We start from the raw sequence: 17856 nt of genomic DNA, 5'->3' as shown, positions 1-17856 counted from the left end.
GGCTAAGGGGTAAAGCTCCCCAAGCTCATGGATCCTCCTCATCCTCCTCCCTTCCCTTCCCACACTGAGCAACACAGGCAGAGTGTTGTGAAAGACTGAACAGGATGGAACAGAAGTCATTATTTTGAGCTCTTCAGGAAGAAAACTGAATCATACTGCAACTTCTGTAGCTGCTTACAGGAGAGCAGAGAGGAAGCAGAAGGCTGGGGGAAGCCAAGCAGAAGGGGGGTAGATGGGAAGCAGAAGCTAAGATCACAGGGAAGGAAATGTCGCAAGGCAGGTGCTTGCTGCAAGTGAAGAGAGGAACCTTGACAAATATTTTCAGGTCATTGTTACAGAGCTCACACATCTGGGGGAATTATTCTGTCCTGATGCGCCTCATCCTCAAGAACTTTCAAGTAAAATCCACCACTTGCCACAGGATTACACCAACTTTCAAATCCAACGGTTTCACACTGTTAAGCCTCAAACAAGATGGGAAGTCTCCAATATTTTGCTGGCCTCAAGGCCAGCTTGTTCAGCCCACATTTGAAAGGTAGAAACTAGGAGCAAACCACCTGAATCATACCCTCAAAATACAAACAAGAAAGTGAATCCTGCTGAAACCTCAGCTGCTGTGCCTCAGGATGGGCAGCATCACTCAGAGCAGTTGCCTTTGGTTTGCTTGGCACAAGAATTAAGAGCTTTCAGGGGAAAAAAACCAACAACATACTTGCATTGAATCAATTTTTCTGCTGACACTACTCAAACCAGTTTTTTTCTTTCAGAAGTAAAGAAAAAGCCATCAGCTATCACAGATAAACTGAAATAATGAAAAAACAAGGGAACTACTGGGTAGTTTAACAACCAACAGGAAAAACCTGCTAAAGTGAATAAAAATCAAACAAAATTGATAATCTAAGATCTAAAAAGCAGCCAGGGAAGAAAGTAGTGAACCCAAGCCACATCAAAAAATTGGCTCAATATATTCTCATTTACTTCACTTTTCATGTGAACTAAGCATTTATCATCTCTACAGAAGCATATTCAGAATAAAATTAAGAACACCTCATAAGGAGATAAAAATTTGTTAAGAGCAGGAGTGAATAAGATAAGCTACAAGTGAACAAGGCACAAGGAATGCTGCTCAGACCTGTTCAACAGCAAATATTAATTTTAGAGAAGCAAGCTGATAAAATGCCACTGCTGGAAGTGCAAGGAGAAACCAAACCATTTTTCCACAGGGAATAGGATTAAGGAAATTACAGACACCAAAGTGCTTTTTTGTAAAATTTTACTTTGAAACTAGGTACTGTTGTACTCTATTTCTGTTTCTCTAATGTGGATTAACCCAGTGCTATTTTGTTTCATTCCAGGCAGAGGATTAACACAAACTCATGCCATTACTGTAATTATCCAGCTTGGACTGCAGCACAAATGAGAAAAATGCCTTTTTTATTGAGAGAATTGCAGTCAAGGGTCATTTCAGCCACAGGAGCATCTAGGCTGAGCATCCTGTCTTCCATACACCACACTGCATCAAAAGGCTGTCAAAAAAAAATCTTATTTCATCCCCTTCTCTCCTATTTTAATAGCATCCCTGTTAGACAAATTTTTCTGCTTAATGATCTGACAGGTCCTTTCATTTCCAGTGTTTAAAATATCATATTTCTTCTTTTTTGGAACAAGAAAGTGATTTTCAAATTAAATAACCAAATCTAAAGATGCAGAAAAAGTATGTAAACACTATGCTTCTGAAATTAAATAACCACTTGCCCATTTATATTTTAACAAGTGCTACAAAGTTTAAAGAGCACTGTAAGCATTTTTTCAATGTTTAGAAACTTTTATGTCTAATCTTAAACTCGCTTTGGTGTGAAAAGCAGAACTGTAGAGTGTTTTATGTGACACTGAAATAAACTTAATGAAGTTAATTTGGAAAACCAAATAATCTAAGAAATACTTATTAGAAGCCAAAATAGAAGATACAGAATGGATTCTCTGAATGCATCCTCCTGTTCTCATAGAAGTGAATTAGCCTTATCTTTCCATGAAAATTACTTTTTGAAGCACATTTCCTTGAAACATCAACCCAGAGCCTGAACTTCCAAGTTTATTCCACAGTGACTATGCTGAAGTAGTATTAGTTCCAGCTCTCTTCCTGTTGTATTTGCAAGGAAAACTGGGTGTGCTAATTATTCCTTTTCACCAGGATGTAATCCATGATTACTTTGGCACAGATGAACAATGAGGAACTGCCAAGTGTTGTAGGAGGTCAAAAGGTGAAGCATTTCTAAGGGAAGCTGAGTGAGCTCCATTCTCTGGAGTAGAACGGTATCTCTTCAAGTGGAAGAAACAGTTCAGGAGCCAGGGAGCAAATAAATAAGCTGTTCTACGTGGGGAAAACTGACACGGTTTCTTATTGCATTTGCAAAATATAATAAATTAACATAGCTGTAATACTGACAACTTCCAGGCAAGCAGAATATTTTAAACCCTAGAGATATTAAATCATATAATTTTATTTTTTTTCCAGTTATAATCAACTCAATGTTTTACCAAATAAATCAATAAACGGGGGAAAAACCTCCTAAAAGGTAAATGTAACCATGCTACTGGATTTGCACATTATTTCCATGTCCAGAAAAAATCAGCTTCAACTATTAGTATCCTTTTTTAATGAAGGCATCTTTCTAAACTGAGTATCTGCAGCAAAACAAAAAATGCCACATTATTACTCTGTGCCATCACTCAGAGATCAAGTAATTACCTTTTAATGTTGGTTTTTCTGTTTTGTTGGGTTTTTTTTATGGCACGTTACAGAAAGTCCAAGAGGAACTTTAGCACTGATACACAAGTAACAAGTACTTACATGAAGGGATAATGAACTGGGGTTCAGTGTTACCCGCATATCCGAGCTTTGTATACCTGTTGAGGCAAAAAAGATTTAGTTGCAATATTTAATACCACAAATAACCAAGATATCTCCTTTTTTTTAATGGACAGACCCCTCTCCCCATATCAGAGGGACACCACACTGACTTTTCTATAAAAATAAACAAAAAAAAAAAAAACCTAAGGCAAACTAAGAATTTATCTTTTAAAGTAAAAACAATGCTCCTTGCCACAGATCAAGCATCACTGCTAACTTCTACTCTAATAACATTTTACTAAGGAACACAAAGTAAGTAATTCAATCTATCAGTGTTTAGGAATGTAATTTTTGTTCCTCCCTGCTCAGCAGCAGCATCTCTATCGAAATATTTTCATATAGCTAATGCTAGTAGTAGAAGTGTTTTTGTAATTCCACTCCAGGGGGAAAAGCTGCCCTGCTGGGCATGAGGCAGGGCTGCTCATCCTCATGACACAAGCAGCTGATAATGCCAAGTCCTAGCAAAGGCCATTCCATTTCACAAATGGAAAACAGTGTCAAAACGTGTCTAATAAGAATAAAGAAAACAAGGGGAAAATAACTACATGCCTTCACCCAGCCTCTAGATTGTGCTGTGGATGTATTCATTATCTTCATTATCACAATGCAAGAAAAATGAAGAAATTAACAAAGTGTTCATGAACAGTAACTTTAAAACTCGGGGTACCAAAACCAGCTGCTAGAAATGTTGTCACTAAAGCAGAACAGGCAAATTCTAAACCATGCAGACCAAAATGCACAGCTCTAGCTCAAGAGTTAGAGCTTACCCACATGTTTTTAACAAACACAGACGTGACAAAGTTCTCATTTTATTTTACGGCAGCTGCACTGAATTAGCACCATCAGCAAAGGCACGAAGGCTGTAGTAGCACCTCTACAGCTTTCAGCACTCTGATGTAAAGCTGGAAGATCTTAGGAGGTGTAAGGCAGCAGTAACTCTCACAAACCATAAATCCATGGCAGGGACACAGCAGGAGGCTGGGCTGCCCAGGCTGGGAGGGGAGTGCTGCTGCAGCAGCTCAGGCTGCCATGCCCCACGCAGCAGGGAGCAGCAACACCTACACAATTTCCATCCCTGACACTAACTGCACCCGGCCAAGGCACCGGATCTCACAGGGAAGGTGGCTTTCTCTCTGAATAACAAAGTGGTTAGCACAGAACCTCATCTAACACCACAAATGCTTTGCACGAGATGTATTTTCAAAGCTGTAAACCTGATCTTGTGTGTAACACACTGTAACAGTTGTGAGTAACCATGCACAGAAACTTGACTTCGTACCAATCACCAGGAATGTTTCTTGACAAAGAAAACTTCGCAGGCACAAGATGACAAATAATGAAAAAAGAAACTAGATACCAGAAAGAACTTCACACCTCATGAAGACATTAGGCACTGCATGTGCCTCACCTCAGGACACACAACTTGGGTTTTGCTCATTGAAGTTTGATTTTCTTCTTAAAGATCTACTTCCCAAAAGAAATATCAAGAATTCCACAAACTGGTGCTTCTCTAACCTATCATAGTACACCTATACAGTAACCTATCAGAGTACAACTGCTCACTGTATTTATAGTGTTTTAAGAGGCTTTTAGTGCCACAATTACTAAGTAAAACAGCAAATACTGACTCACTCCCTCTGCCTTCCCCTGCAAACCAGAACTGCGGCATGCAGATTTTAAAGCTAAATCTACACAAGAACTTTGGAGCCTGACTGCTACATAAACCTACAGTGAGATTAGAAGTGTTTTTTTAAAGTTAAAAAAGTTAAAACTGTTTGATGATTAAACTCAGTATTTCAAAGAAAGCAAAAGCTCAACTGTTGCAGGTAACTGGCAGCTTAGCTGCTTGTGGGTGGGAGTTTGCCCAGCACACCCAGCCGGGAAAACTGAAAGAAAAATAATCTCATGAAAGATGCATTTTACATAAAAAGAACATATTCAGACATAAAATCAGCATATAAAAAAATACTATGGTCTACTCAGCAAGAAGTGTACTGACTCAGGGAAAAAAAAAAAAAAAGTAGTGCGTTTTTAAGCTTCCAAGGAAAGAAAGGGGGGAAAAAAAATCTGCATGATATCTCTGAATATTAGAACATTGTACCAGCACGTCTCCAGTGCAGTGTCCTACACAACACTTGACATCTCTCATGTACAAGACCTCCTTACGCCCTGGAACTCCAGCATCGCTGCCACATGGGCCAGGCATGGACCCCCTGCTGCCCTGGGAGCCTCAGGCTCACAGCACAGCCAGGGACCATGGCACAGCACATTATAAACACTAAATCTGATTTTCATAGCTAAATGCATATATACAGATACTCTTGAGTTAAAATGGAGTCTAAAAATGTGATAGGTGAGGCAAAAAGCTAAGGTAAAATTGAATGAAAGTCGATAAAAATCTTAAATAATAAATGCACAATCTAGTGACTACGGGATTCTTTACAAATTAACTTTTGCAGATAAGAGGCTTTATTCAGACTGATCAGATCTATCATTCACTTGAAGTAAATATTTAAATCACATGAAAAGAAGGATACTATGGGCAATCCAGATTCCACAAGTGTACAGTTTCCATAAGGAGTTCTTACATAGCAACGTGCGTCTGACTAATCAATGATTCACAGGGGAACAAGGCACACCCCAGCTTCTCCAGGGCAGGAATTACTGCTGCTACAGAGAAAGAATCCTGAGAGGAGAGATACCATAAGGCAGTATCAACACTGGATTTTCCATAAATCACCCCTGGTCTTGCTATCCAGAACTGAAGAGTGGCAGAAGGGACTTGCATGGAGACAGGCAGGCACACCCCATTAATGAGCCATGGACTCAGCTTTCCCACATGGAATTTGGGGCATTCAGCAGTAAGAGCACAAGGCACTGCACACAGGAGTGTAATGGTATAAGCTGAGTTCTATTAAAAGCTGTAACACAGAACTGATTTACAAAATCCCAAAGGTGAAAGCCTGGATTGTTTGGGTGTTTCCCTCCTACTTCTGTATTCAGCTCCCTGAAGTGTTTCTGTAGGCCTATTAGCTCATTAAAAAAAAAAAAAAAAAAAAAAAAAAAGGAAAAAACCTCTAAGAAACAACCAGGCAAAAAATTTTATTGGCTAATCATGGCCTTTAACTTTAGTTCAGAAAATCAGCTACAGAGTATCCAAGAGCAGTACACATTCTCTATACATATGTGCATGTCTATACATGGAGAACCATATATATCCCTCCGCACTCTCTCAGCATGCATATAAATATACATATATGTGTCTATGTATATATATATATATAAATATATAGAGAGTGCTGATATTCCCCAGTGACTTCCCTGTAACACCTTCGCAAAAGGCAGCACCACTCTCTAGTCTACAGAGATAAGTGATAAATAAAATCTTTTTGTAATGGACATTTGCAGCACAAACAGGTTTGGGAGAGCAACTAATGAAGGTTCCTTCTGCGTTAACTCTACTAATCCTTACCTCACCTATCAGTGGAGAAATATCTTCAGCATGTGATCATCACCCTCAAAAACTCACATCCTGAAACTGCACTCTCTGCCCAAGAGCTCTCTGGAAGGACAGCCAAAGGGCTTCCCACAATGTTCTCAGCAGCACTAATGGGATTTCTTACATGTGCTCTCTCACCTAGAATAGATGTTTCTGAGGCTGTGACACAAAAGCAATGTCACTGGGAGGTTACTTGTGCATTAGTCACACAGACAATTTTAAAGCCAAGAGGAAACAGTGCTGAGGGTAAGAACTTGTACCAAGGATGTCATTACCAGAACCTCCATCTGCAAACCACAAACTATGACCATGCGCCTTTGCTCCACTGCTTTCCTACCCACAACAAATGCCATTCTCCCGAGTTACAGACCCCTAGTTTAAGCACAACTGCAATTCTAACAAGTGTGAGGAAAAGGGGGACAATTGCTTCGTGGGCAATGCAGTTGTCCAGCTGCTCCTGAAGTACCACAGAGCTGGAGGGGGTCCAACACAAATTGTGTCCTTTCTCAGACAGCTCCACACAAAGACAGGAGTTAACTGAGCACAAGCAGACAAGAGCACTCGAGGACAAGCATCACCTGATCTCCAACTCCTAGAGCAAATCTGGGTTGCAGCCTATTCTGCTGCTGTTCCTAATGACCTGGGCTAACAGAAATGTCACACATTTAAAATGCACACACAAACACAAGTAAGATGTACCTGCAATGGTACATCTGGAAAGATATGGTCCCACTGGAAAGATATAAAGAAACTTGAAAAACAAACAAAACAACCATTTTTTCTGTGGGGAAAAGTAAAGCAAGTGGGAGTAAAAACCCCAAAACTGACAGGAAATCAAAATGGTCTCTTTCTGGTTTACCTTCAAGGTGCATCATGGGCAAAACAAGGGCATTTTGTTCAGGGCTATTCATTTTGTTCAGAGGGCTATTTTTGTCTTGTTCAAACTGCTCTCTTCATGATGGTTCTGACTTACTGTTCACCATTTGAGCCACAGTCTTGTGCAAGTTCTCACTCCAAACACAACACATCCTTTGCCTGTATCTCACCCTGCAGATGCAATGAGTTTCCCAGGTACCATAGTCCGGACAGCACACATGTGTAACTGCTAAAATACTGCTTTGGTGTGTACCACAGCCCATACACCACGCCCAGCAAGGTTTCCCTACCTAAACACATCTCAGCTCCTATGCAGGACACATCCAAGTGGTGATGCTCCAAGCATCAGTGATTACATTAGGCTTTACACAGTTAAATGCATTTATTCTTAAATGTAAGCTGATACTGCCTTTTTGCAAGGTGTCACACTTGCTCAGGCAGCAGGAGATCTCTGCTCCATATCCCCTTCCATGCAAATGGATCTGGAGCCAATCTCCCATTTCCCTTGAGAGCCTCTTCCCATGTGTTTATGAACTCTCCTGAGGCAGGAGTGCTTTGCATTTCTTTACTGGAAAACCACGTGAAAAAAAGACTCCAGGAACCAAGGGCCAAGGACAGAAAGCAAGATGATTGCAACACTCGTCACTCAACACTCGTTCATTGCTGGCTAAATGACCTTAACTCAAAAAATTGTAATTAAGTAACGCAGGGTATCAAAGGCACTACAGAAAAGCTCAGACTGTGGAGATTCTAAGGAGAACACACACCTGGGTAATATGTTCAAAAGGGCATGAAATAAATCTCATGGCAAAACCTCCAGGTTTTTAAACAGAATGGAAAGGGATTCTGCTCTTCAATACCAGCTCCTTACGCATGGTCTGTCCATCAAAGACAAATTGGTTAAGCAGCAGAAGTCCCTGAAGGATGGATTACATTACGAAAATGGGACTTGTATTCATAAATTAGTTTACTATCTCTTTTTAAATGTCCTTGATAAAACATAAGACAGCAAGATTTTTAAATTAGCCACGTTTTTCGTGTTCTGTATCTTTATCTAATATAGTTTACCTTTCACACATTACTAGTTTGCATTTTTAAATAGCAGCTGCTTCTTTTAAATTGATCAACAAGTGTTTTAAGTAATCAATAGTGGAAACCAAAGAAATTGCTCTATAAATGGAAAAAATCCACAAGATTGGAAGCACTCTCAGGTAAAGAGAGCCTTCTTAAATTGTAGATAAGTCACATGAAGGGATGGTAAAAAGGAGTATAGTATTTCAGTGATATATGGGACCTCTAGGTAGCAAAAGTGTTAAAAATCTCACAGTCTACAAGCTTGACCTTGGAATTAACTGCACTACTGTATGTTTGAAACTATTATTTTACAGTATTTCTCCCAAAAAATATCAGCCCACTCAATCAAGAGCCTTTACCTTGGAAACAAATACTTCTGTGCCACATACTGAAACTATCACAGTAAAACAAACCATAAGAAGATTGGTGAGCAATTTAATAAATGAGCTTAAAAGCAGCCTGAAAGAGTGCTTCTAGCAAAGGTTTATTTCCTAAAAAGACAAAAACCACCTTTAAAAAAGGCTGATTTATCTTTAAAGGCATCTCTATTTTTGTGTAGAAATTTACCCAGTGCTGCTTTTTATCAGCAGCTACCTCTACAACTCAGAGCACAGACAACTGTACTGCTTGCTAGTAAAATCCAGCTAAAATGGGGAATGAAAATCACAAAGACACAGCTGCACAGAGCCAGACCAGAATGACCAAGAGGAACATGAGGACAAAAGCAGCCAGTGCTGCACAGCACCCAGAATAAATTCACATGTACTGGAATACAGGTCTCCAGGTGACATTTATACCAGTCTGGTAGAACAGAGCAAACTACTGCATTGTGCTGCTTTTAACTTTACTAACATTTGGATGGAGTAGAAGATCAACAACTTTCAATTTTGCTTTCTGTTTACTACCAGCAAATTTCTGAAAATCAACCAGCCAACCAAAAGCAAATGACACTGGTAAGCTGACTCTGGAAAAGTTCTCCTAAAAGTAAAGAGGAAGATAAGATGCATTAATGTCCAAAAAATTGGCTTATTACTGAGCCACGAAAAGTGAACTTGAAACCAGTCCCTACTTGAAATGTTTTCAACTAACAAAATCCAAACTCTGGTGTCCTGATGATACTATCACATAAACTTATAGTCTCTGTCAATTTTATTTGTATTTGTAAACCCATTTCTAATATTTAATGCTGGCACATACTTTAACACAAAAGTAAAAGCTTTTCTTCGACTGCATTTTCCTCAAAATAAGAAGAGCAAATGGCTTTGGATATTATCTTTGCATAACGAGAGTAGAGTAGTTTGTGTTGGCAAAGGCAAAATGCTCCCTTTCTACTCACTGCTTCCTTTGAGACTTCTAGACTAATTCATTTTAACAAGTGTCTTAACAGTGCTTCTGTGTTACACCACACCCACACAGCACTCACCTATACTGATAGGCTTTTAAATAAATTTCATATTTCATTTTTCCAGGCTTTCTGAGCATTTTTCACAGCCTGCCTACTCCATGCAGTATTTCCAAATACTGAGGAAAGAATGCCCAAAAGTTTGGCAGTCTTACATGAATAATTACTTAACAGTGTAAGTTATTTAGTATGAGGGGGAGATTTATTTGGCAACTTTCTACATCATTTACCCAAAATAAGCTGAACATCAGGAGTTGGACTCAGTTATCCTTGTGGGTTCTTTCCAACTCAGAATATTCTATGACTGCACAGATATTGATTAGAAAGAAAAAAAAAAACAACAAGAAAATAAATGAATTATACATATTTTTCAACAGATAAAGCAAGGAGGGATCAACTGAATGAATGCATACATAACCTGCAAGTAAACAAAATCTTGCACTTGAAGAAATTAAACAGGTGAAATCTAAGTCATATGATGCAGAAAAAGCCTGACTTGACTTGAAAGTTTCCTCAAGCAAATTTAATAAGGGGCTAAAACTGTAAAGCTGTTCCACATTAAAAAAAAAAAGAAAAAAAAAAAAAAAAAGAGAGGAGTTGAGCTTTTGTGCTTGCTATTTGCACAGTTTCAGCACTTGAGAGCTCCAGCTTTGACCCAAGAGCTGTGCAGAGGGCAGGATGAGACTGAATGGCCTGGGAGAGCAGGGACGGAGGGCAGGAGCACCCTGCAAGCACCAAGGGATTGTCCCAGCATTCCCAATCTGCCCCATTATCACTTCAGCCTTTCAGCAGGTAACCAAATGCTTTCCATCAAGAGCAGGCTTGCACCTAAGGCACCAGATTACACATTTATCATGTTACACCACATTCGTAATAAAAGATTGTTTCGATTAGAAACAGTTGGCTCGTAGGAAAAAAACTCAGCTGTGGACAAAAACATATCAGTAAATCTTGTTTAATATAAAAAGCAGGTCTCGTTTAACAGAATCACAGAGATTCTGCAGTCTGACAGTAAATATGCAAGCAGTTGTCTTGTGAAACCTCATGCAGACGATAAACAATCTTCTGTATCTAAGGCAAGTCATGACAAAAAAATACCAATACTGAAAACCTAGATAGGAGGTATGGTGTTAAGTAAAGAATTACAATCTGGAATCATCCATTGATAGCATTTATTTATCAAAATAAACTATCATCCTCCTGTCTGCATCTTGCTCTCTACAGCCTGAGCATGCCAAAACACATCCTGTGCACAGCTGCAAACATTTGCACTGACCACAAGAGAATAATAAAGAGAAAAAGGAAATCCCAGAAAAAATTAAAACCGTACATTCATCTAGATTTTTTCCGTCTAGTCTTAAAAATGCAAACCCATGATCAGAACAAAAATAAAAAAGATATGAATCATACTATACCCTACATTAAGTCAGTGGATAAAATGATTGTTTTTTCAATTTTGGATATAACTGAATAAACAAAATCCCAGCAATACATCACTAGCAGCACTTGGAAAGGATTGATGCTTCATTTTGGTGGTTAAATAATCCCACTTTAGGCATGAACAAGTTTGCAATCCAATTGGTATTTTTAAGCATCTACACAAGGATGATTTCTGTTAAACTGGTACACCTAAATGTATTTTAGTTCAGTGACCAAAACCAAAAATTAAAGACTAAAGCAACAGAGATTCATTTTCTTACACAGAGCAGAAAAGAATTTGGAATTTCCTGGGGGACAAACCCAAGCATGCTTTTAGTTATTTTACCTTTTAAATTAACCTTGTCTCCCTAAAGTCTTTTAATTTTGGACAAGCATTCATTTAAAGTTTTTTAAAAAGTTTGTTTGAAATTGTTAAAACCTTTTAGCACGTCCCAAAGAAAGTCTGCAATGTTGAAACTAAATGTTGAGACATTATGTTGAAACTTTCCAATTGCATGAACTAACAGACCTACTGCAAAGTTTCTTAGATGTGCCTATAAAACAATACAGAGCATGGATTACCACTCAGAACTGGTGCAATATTTCTGAACTCACAAAAACTGTATTTTCAATTAATTTAGACAAGTAAATGTCCCTAGGAGTCATGCAATCAACACACTTGCTGGGCAGAAAGTCCAGGCCAGGTACTAAACACACCAAGGGACAAGAATGTCACCTGCCCATCCCAGGAACACCTCAAACCCTGCCCCAAGCAGGAGCCCTGCAGTTCATACAAGGAGGTTCATTAATCTTTAACTTTACAGATCCAGCCCAGGGATGGAAGTGGGTTTTATGCCACTGCCCTTTTCCTCTGTATCAAGCACAAGTGAGACACAGGAAAAGAGGAGCAGAAACTGAAGGATTGGAAGGTGCCATGCATCTTGAATGGCTTCTGGAATGCACTAAATAAAGATATAAACTGATTCCTATGATGGAATTACACCAAAAAAAAGTGTGTGTCAGTAGAAATACATGTATTCCTAACTGAACTCCTGTTATTCCTAATTATATTGCATACTCTTGAGAATTTAGCGTTGCAACATGGACTGTGAGGTATTAGAATCATCCAAGAGACACCCCAGGTCATCATCGGCCTTCCAAGTGTCCTTGCAAAGGTTTTATAAATGTATTAAATCAATTCTTAACCTAGTACAATTCCTTTTTCCATGTGAAGGATGAGATATTTTCCCCTCCCTCCCTAACCACACTTCAGCCACTGGCAAGGAAAAGATACTCTTAAAACCCTGAAGAGGATTTTTTCCAAATGCCATCAAGGAAATATTTTTTCCATGGTTTCCATATTGAAAAATTACTTCTGGGATGACACAACACAGAGAAAATTCAGCCCAAAAGAGAATTTTCATGAAGACTGAAGCCCTTAGAAGGTCATGACAAGACATCCAGTTGAAGTATAAACTGCAAAAATATCATGGTGCTGAAATCTTTATACTAAACATAAGTTAGGCTTGGAAAAACCCACAGAAATAAACCATACCTGGAACATTAGGGAAGAAAAATAATTTCAAGGCACAGTACAAGATACTAAAAAGTTCAAGAGCTCACAAAACAGACTGTTACTTCCCCCTACCTTGATTTTATAGCACTGGATTTCTCGCCTCATAGATTTTGCTGTCTATGGAAGATTACTGCCTTTCATGGATTTTGTACTTATTTATGCTCTCAGGTCAAAACCCAGAAGAGAAACAGAATGACACAATCCTGTCATGGCTTATCACATCAGAAGACACTGAACCCATAAATACTTTGCTCTCCCTAAGAGCCACAGAGGTGTTGCATGAAGATTAACTAGAGCAGTAGGGTTTGTAGAGAATTTCCCCACAGCAAAGCTCACTCCAGCCAGCTTCTGCTTCTCTGAGATTCTGTGTGCACAAATTTACTCTTCCTTCATTCACAGCACTGGTAAGAGAGACCAAATAGCCAAGAAACTCTCAGAGATGTATGTGACTCATTCCAAAGAACAGCTTGCAACTCAACATCAAGAAACCCTGGAAATCCTGAGCAGCCTCAATCCTCCTGGCTCTCAGCTCAGCGGGAACCTAGACTGCCAGGAGTTGTCCAAGAAATCCTGAGTTCCCACCAAGAACAGGAAATCTTTCTCCAGTGAACCCTAAAGCCTGTAATTCACCCCTACTACGCAAGAAAAGTTAAAATACATCATTTTTGCAACCTGTGCATGGGAAATAAAAAAGGGAAATAAAAGGCTTGGCATAGGAGGAGGCAGAAAATGAGACCCATGGCAACAGGTTGAGTTTTTTTCCACACAATCATATAACCAATTTACTCAAAAAAAAAGGTTACCAACAGACATGACCCTCCCAACAAAAGACTCTTGGGTATATTGGAGAAGCTGGTCACCACTGACACTCAAGTACTAAATGGATTGACCTGGCAGCCACTGAAAAACAGCACACAAACCTGCAGAAAACAAAGCTCAGGTACAGAAAATACAAACAATATTCTATAAATCCCTTTCAGTGCTATAATTAAGTTCTCATTTTAGAAGTGCAGTAGTTGCACAGCCACTTACTGCAGCTCAGCTGAAGAGCCATTAATTTGAACACTTGCAATTATCTGCCATCCCAAATGAGCTAATTCAGTGTTATACAAGTCACACTGAAGGAAAAAAGTGCATTCACACAGAAAGACACAGTTAAAATCTACTTGTCAACCTAATCAAGCTAAATTCCAAAGTGGCGTAGGAAGAGCTTTTAATCATGACTCGCAGGCAGTGCTGTGCTCGCCTGTAGAAGAGGCAGCAAGAACAATTCCAACACCCAAAAGGCACAGAGCAAAAGACTGCAGCCTACTGTGATTAAAAAATGACTAAGAGCCTTTTCCTTTCTTTGGTACATTGCTCACATACATTATGGGAAGAACTCCATCTCATTTTTCTATTTTTAATTTTTGTTTTAAAATGAATGTAATTCTTAGATACACCAAGGATGAAATAAGTCACATTCACAGCAGATCTACTGACTTCAGGAAAAATCAAAAATTTGCCAGCGTTTGAAGAATATAAACAGAACAGCACACAGGTGCTACTTCATAGCTCATGGACCCGGTGCCTAGCTTTTGTGGAAAGGAGAGAAAGAGAGGGGCTCAGCATCCAAGTGAAGTCAAATTCACTACTAATGGACAAAGACTTCCTGACAATAAGGTCCATGGGGTTGTTCTACAGATTACCCAACAAAGTATACTTAAAACTAATCTAGACAAGGCTATCAGTTCTAGAAATAAATAATACTGGATTATGTTAACACAGTTATGTTAAACTAACTGGGCTCTTCAGAGTTTTTATATCATATACAAATACTGTGCAATTAAAAGGAGAGTGCTTCAGACAAGCAGCTTCTAAAACCACAAGTACTTACTTGCTCTTACTAGCTATCAATTACCTTATTTTCTAGGTATCAAGTTTGCTTAAGCAAAGAATGCAAATTTCAGGGTACAAATGTAACACTGGAAGAATTTCAGCTGCATCTGATTGCCATGTCACTGATTAAACCCATTTCCCAGCTCCAGCTGTATGACATGTACTTAGATGACCCCTAAAGTTTGACTGAGCAGTTAAAACCTCAAGCAACAGTCATCATATCATCTCCCAATCTCTTCTGTGTTTTTTGCCTCTTTATGCTTTGAAAGAAGCCCTTATCATTTGTATAATCTGCGCAGGGTGATGCTGAAAAGCACAACTCTGCTGCCCTTCTCATCCCTCTGTCTTAGCCGGCAAAAATGCACACACACATTAAAAAAACCAACCCCAAATTTAACATTCAGATAAACAAACAACTGTGGCTACAAGCATGAGACACAGGAAGACACTATTCAATACAACTTCTACACCTGCCCTTTTGGTGATTGAGGTCAATTCTCCTGAGATTAGAAACTATCAACCCTTTCCTCTAAAAAAGGCCTACTTACTGGAAAACCAGTGCACATTTAAAGCCTGGTCGAAGCAAGGCAGCTCCTTCCACCCTTTCTGTTTTAGCTGTATTTTCAAAACTTCTTTTCCTCTTTTTGGGGGCTATATTTAATTTGTCTGCTTTCGGTCATTTTGGCAGACAGGACAGAACACTGAATCCTCAGCTGATCTGCACTGAGAACAGGGCTGACACAGTTTGTGCTCTCACACAAAAAGTGGGGTGGACTGGGAGGGTTGCACCAAATAAAAAATAAAAGCCAAGAGCATGATCATGCTATCATAACTCACTGCACTATTACCCAGTTGTTTCTTATTCATCTTAACTATCATAATTTTCCTTTGTAAATTCACCACTTTATATTTTTGCCTACTGAAATGATTAAATTCAAACCACCCCAACACTCTGTAATCTTCACAGTGCTACAAATCTTTGCAATCTTTCTTGAAGCAGAATTTTATGGAAGAACAACCCTGGATGAGGAAATGCACCTGAAATGAAAAGCCTGGAGAGTAAAATAGGCTGGGCTGCATTAAAAAAAAATACGGTGCACAACAAAACAGCATCTTACAACATTTTTTAAAGATTTGTACGGAAATAAATAAATTAAATAGGGGCAAGAATTGTCTAACATCATATTCAAGAACATTACAGAGTAATGAAGTACTCTGAAGTTGATTAATGGTGTACTTGCACACACATCTTCCCCGGGAACATTTGCTTTAACATTCATGTCCCTTGGTACACCTCTCACATCACAAAGTTATTTCTTACACAGCTCTGAGCTTGCATGCTGCTCCTGCAGGGCATTGCTGAAAGCCTTAAGCGAATTTCTAATCCAGTGGTCATAACCTGTACTTTACAAACCTATAAAGACATAATTATTGCCTTTAATGGGACTACTGGTGATACACAAACATGTGGGAAGGGAAAAAGCCTCTGGTGGCATGTAGAAGAGTAGTTAGAGATCTTTTGCCCTGAAAGACAAACAGCATATACACACATGTTAAACTCATGTATACTTCTATTACACTGAGCTATACACCCTCATTCCCACTGTGCTAACTTTCCTCCATCCCACAGAATTCAAGGTTTTAATTCTGCTTTCACTACAGGAATGATTTCTTCATACAACTGTTAGACATGCAGTCATCAGACACTCACATACGTGTACCTGCTCTTCCTAAAGTCCGATTTATTAATATCCTACACCAAAGAGATTCTCTTGAGGGGATGATGAGCATGTGCTTTCAGAAACAAGTGCTTGGGTTGCAGAAGAACACACCCTTTCAAGAAAGCACGATAAATATCTGCATCTACAGAGCATTCACTGAAAATTTTCTTTATTTTTAGCAAGAGGGGTGAGAAGCGAAACAAAAGTAAAAAACGAGTTAAAGAAGCAGCATGTCATCAGCGGCAGCTGAAGAGCGTTGGAAGCACAGCAGCGCTTTCCCTTCCCATGAAAAACCGCGGCCTGGTGGAGCCGTTTCCTCTCTCGGACGGCCCCGCGGGTCACGGCGCGGTCCGCACTTCCCGAGCGCGGCTGCGAGCGGCCGGCGGAGCCCGCCCGGCCCCGCTTCCCACGGCCCCGCCGCGGCTGCCGCCCTGCCCCGAGCCCGGAGCCGCGCAGGAGCCAGCCCGGGTCCGCGGGGCCTCCTCCCGCACCGCTCCCGGGGCTAGGGAGCGCTGGCACCGCGTTCCCTCCACCGCCTGGCAGCTGCTGAACGAAAAGAAGCGTTTCCAAAGCGGATTTGGTTCAGGTTTGACACTGAAAACTGCCTTATAAGGTATAAAAGCCCGAAAGCAGGAAGAGGCTTTGACAAAACTAAGGAAGTTCCTCTGCGCCTGCTCGATGGAAGGGGAGGGGTTTTTTCTTCCACAGAGAGAAGTAACACAGAATAAATGACATTATCCGCACATTAAAACAAAAAAATAAATACGCACGCTCCCCCCAGACGGCGCCGGGCAAAGCGGCGATTCCCCCACGCCCGGGATCCCAGGGGCTCTGGGCAGCCGCGGGAGCCGCGTCCCCGCTCGCCTCCCCCGGCCCCGGCAGCCGCACAAGGTCCCGCACCCCGGCCCGGCACCGATGGGGGCGGCCCCGACCGGCCCGAGAGCAACGAGCGGGGCCGCGCCGGGACGCGGCTCCCGGCGGGCAGAGAGCGAAGGGCGGGGAAGGGAAGGCGGCTGGATGCTCGCCCCGGCCCAGCCCGGCCCGGTCCATCCCTCCCAGCACCGGCCCCGCGGCGGCTCGGGCGCGGCCGGCCGGCCCGGCAGCGCGACCCCCGCCGCCATCTGCAGCAGCATCGGCGGCGGAACCCACCCGGCCCCGCCCCGGGCGGCCCCGAGCTGTCAGCGGCCGTGCCTCACCCCGTGCCGCAGTCCACCACGCAGGCCGGGAGCCGCCCTGCCATGCTGGTCGGTAGCGACGGTGCTGGGCACGGCGGGCAGCCCTGGGCTCCGGCGGGGCTCGACGGGCTGCGCTCGGCGGCACCGAGGGACTTCCGCAGGGCGGGCGCTGCCTCCGCCCCCGCCCGCTCGCTCGCTGCCCGGCGAGCCCAAGATGGCTGACCCGCCCCGCCCCGTGACGTGCGGTGGCGCGGCCTCGCCCGCCGGGCGGAGCGGCCGAGCGCCCTCAGGGCGGCGGGAGCTGCTCGATCGTTGATTATCGCGG

At 41.4% G+C, this 17856-nt stretch overlaps 1 protein-coding gene across 1 annotated transcript in view; it reads right to left on the bottom strand.

The window, feature by feature from the left end:
- ACTR3 (actin related protein 3) overlaps window positions 1-17763 on the bottom strand; it is a 28425-nt gene extending 10662 nt beyond the window's left edge. The window contains exons 1-2 of the mRNA XM_038142658.1: window positions 17553-17763; window positions 2852-2907 (exon numbers count right to left, since the gene is read on the bottom strand). Of these exons, the coding sequence (XP_037998586.1) occupies window positions 2852-2907; window positions 17553-17596 (100 nt within the window). The 5' untranslated portion in view covers window positions 17597-17763. The remainder of the gene's footprint in view (window positions 1-2851; window positions 2908-17552) is intronic.
- Window positions 17764-17856: the final 93 nt, after the last annotated feature.

The sequence above is a fragment of the Motacilla alba genome, chromosome 7, assembly GCF_015832195.1.
Source record: "Motacilla alba alba isolate MOTALB_02 chromosome 7, Motacilla_alba_V1.0_pri, whole genome shotgun sequence".
NCBI lineage: Eukaryota > Metazoa > Chordata > Aves > Passeriformes > Motacillidae > Motacilla > Motacilla alba.
This window is presented reverse-complemented; position numbering and strand designations above follow the sequence as displayed.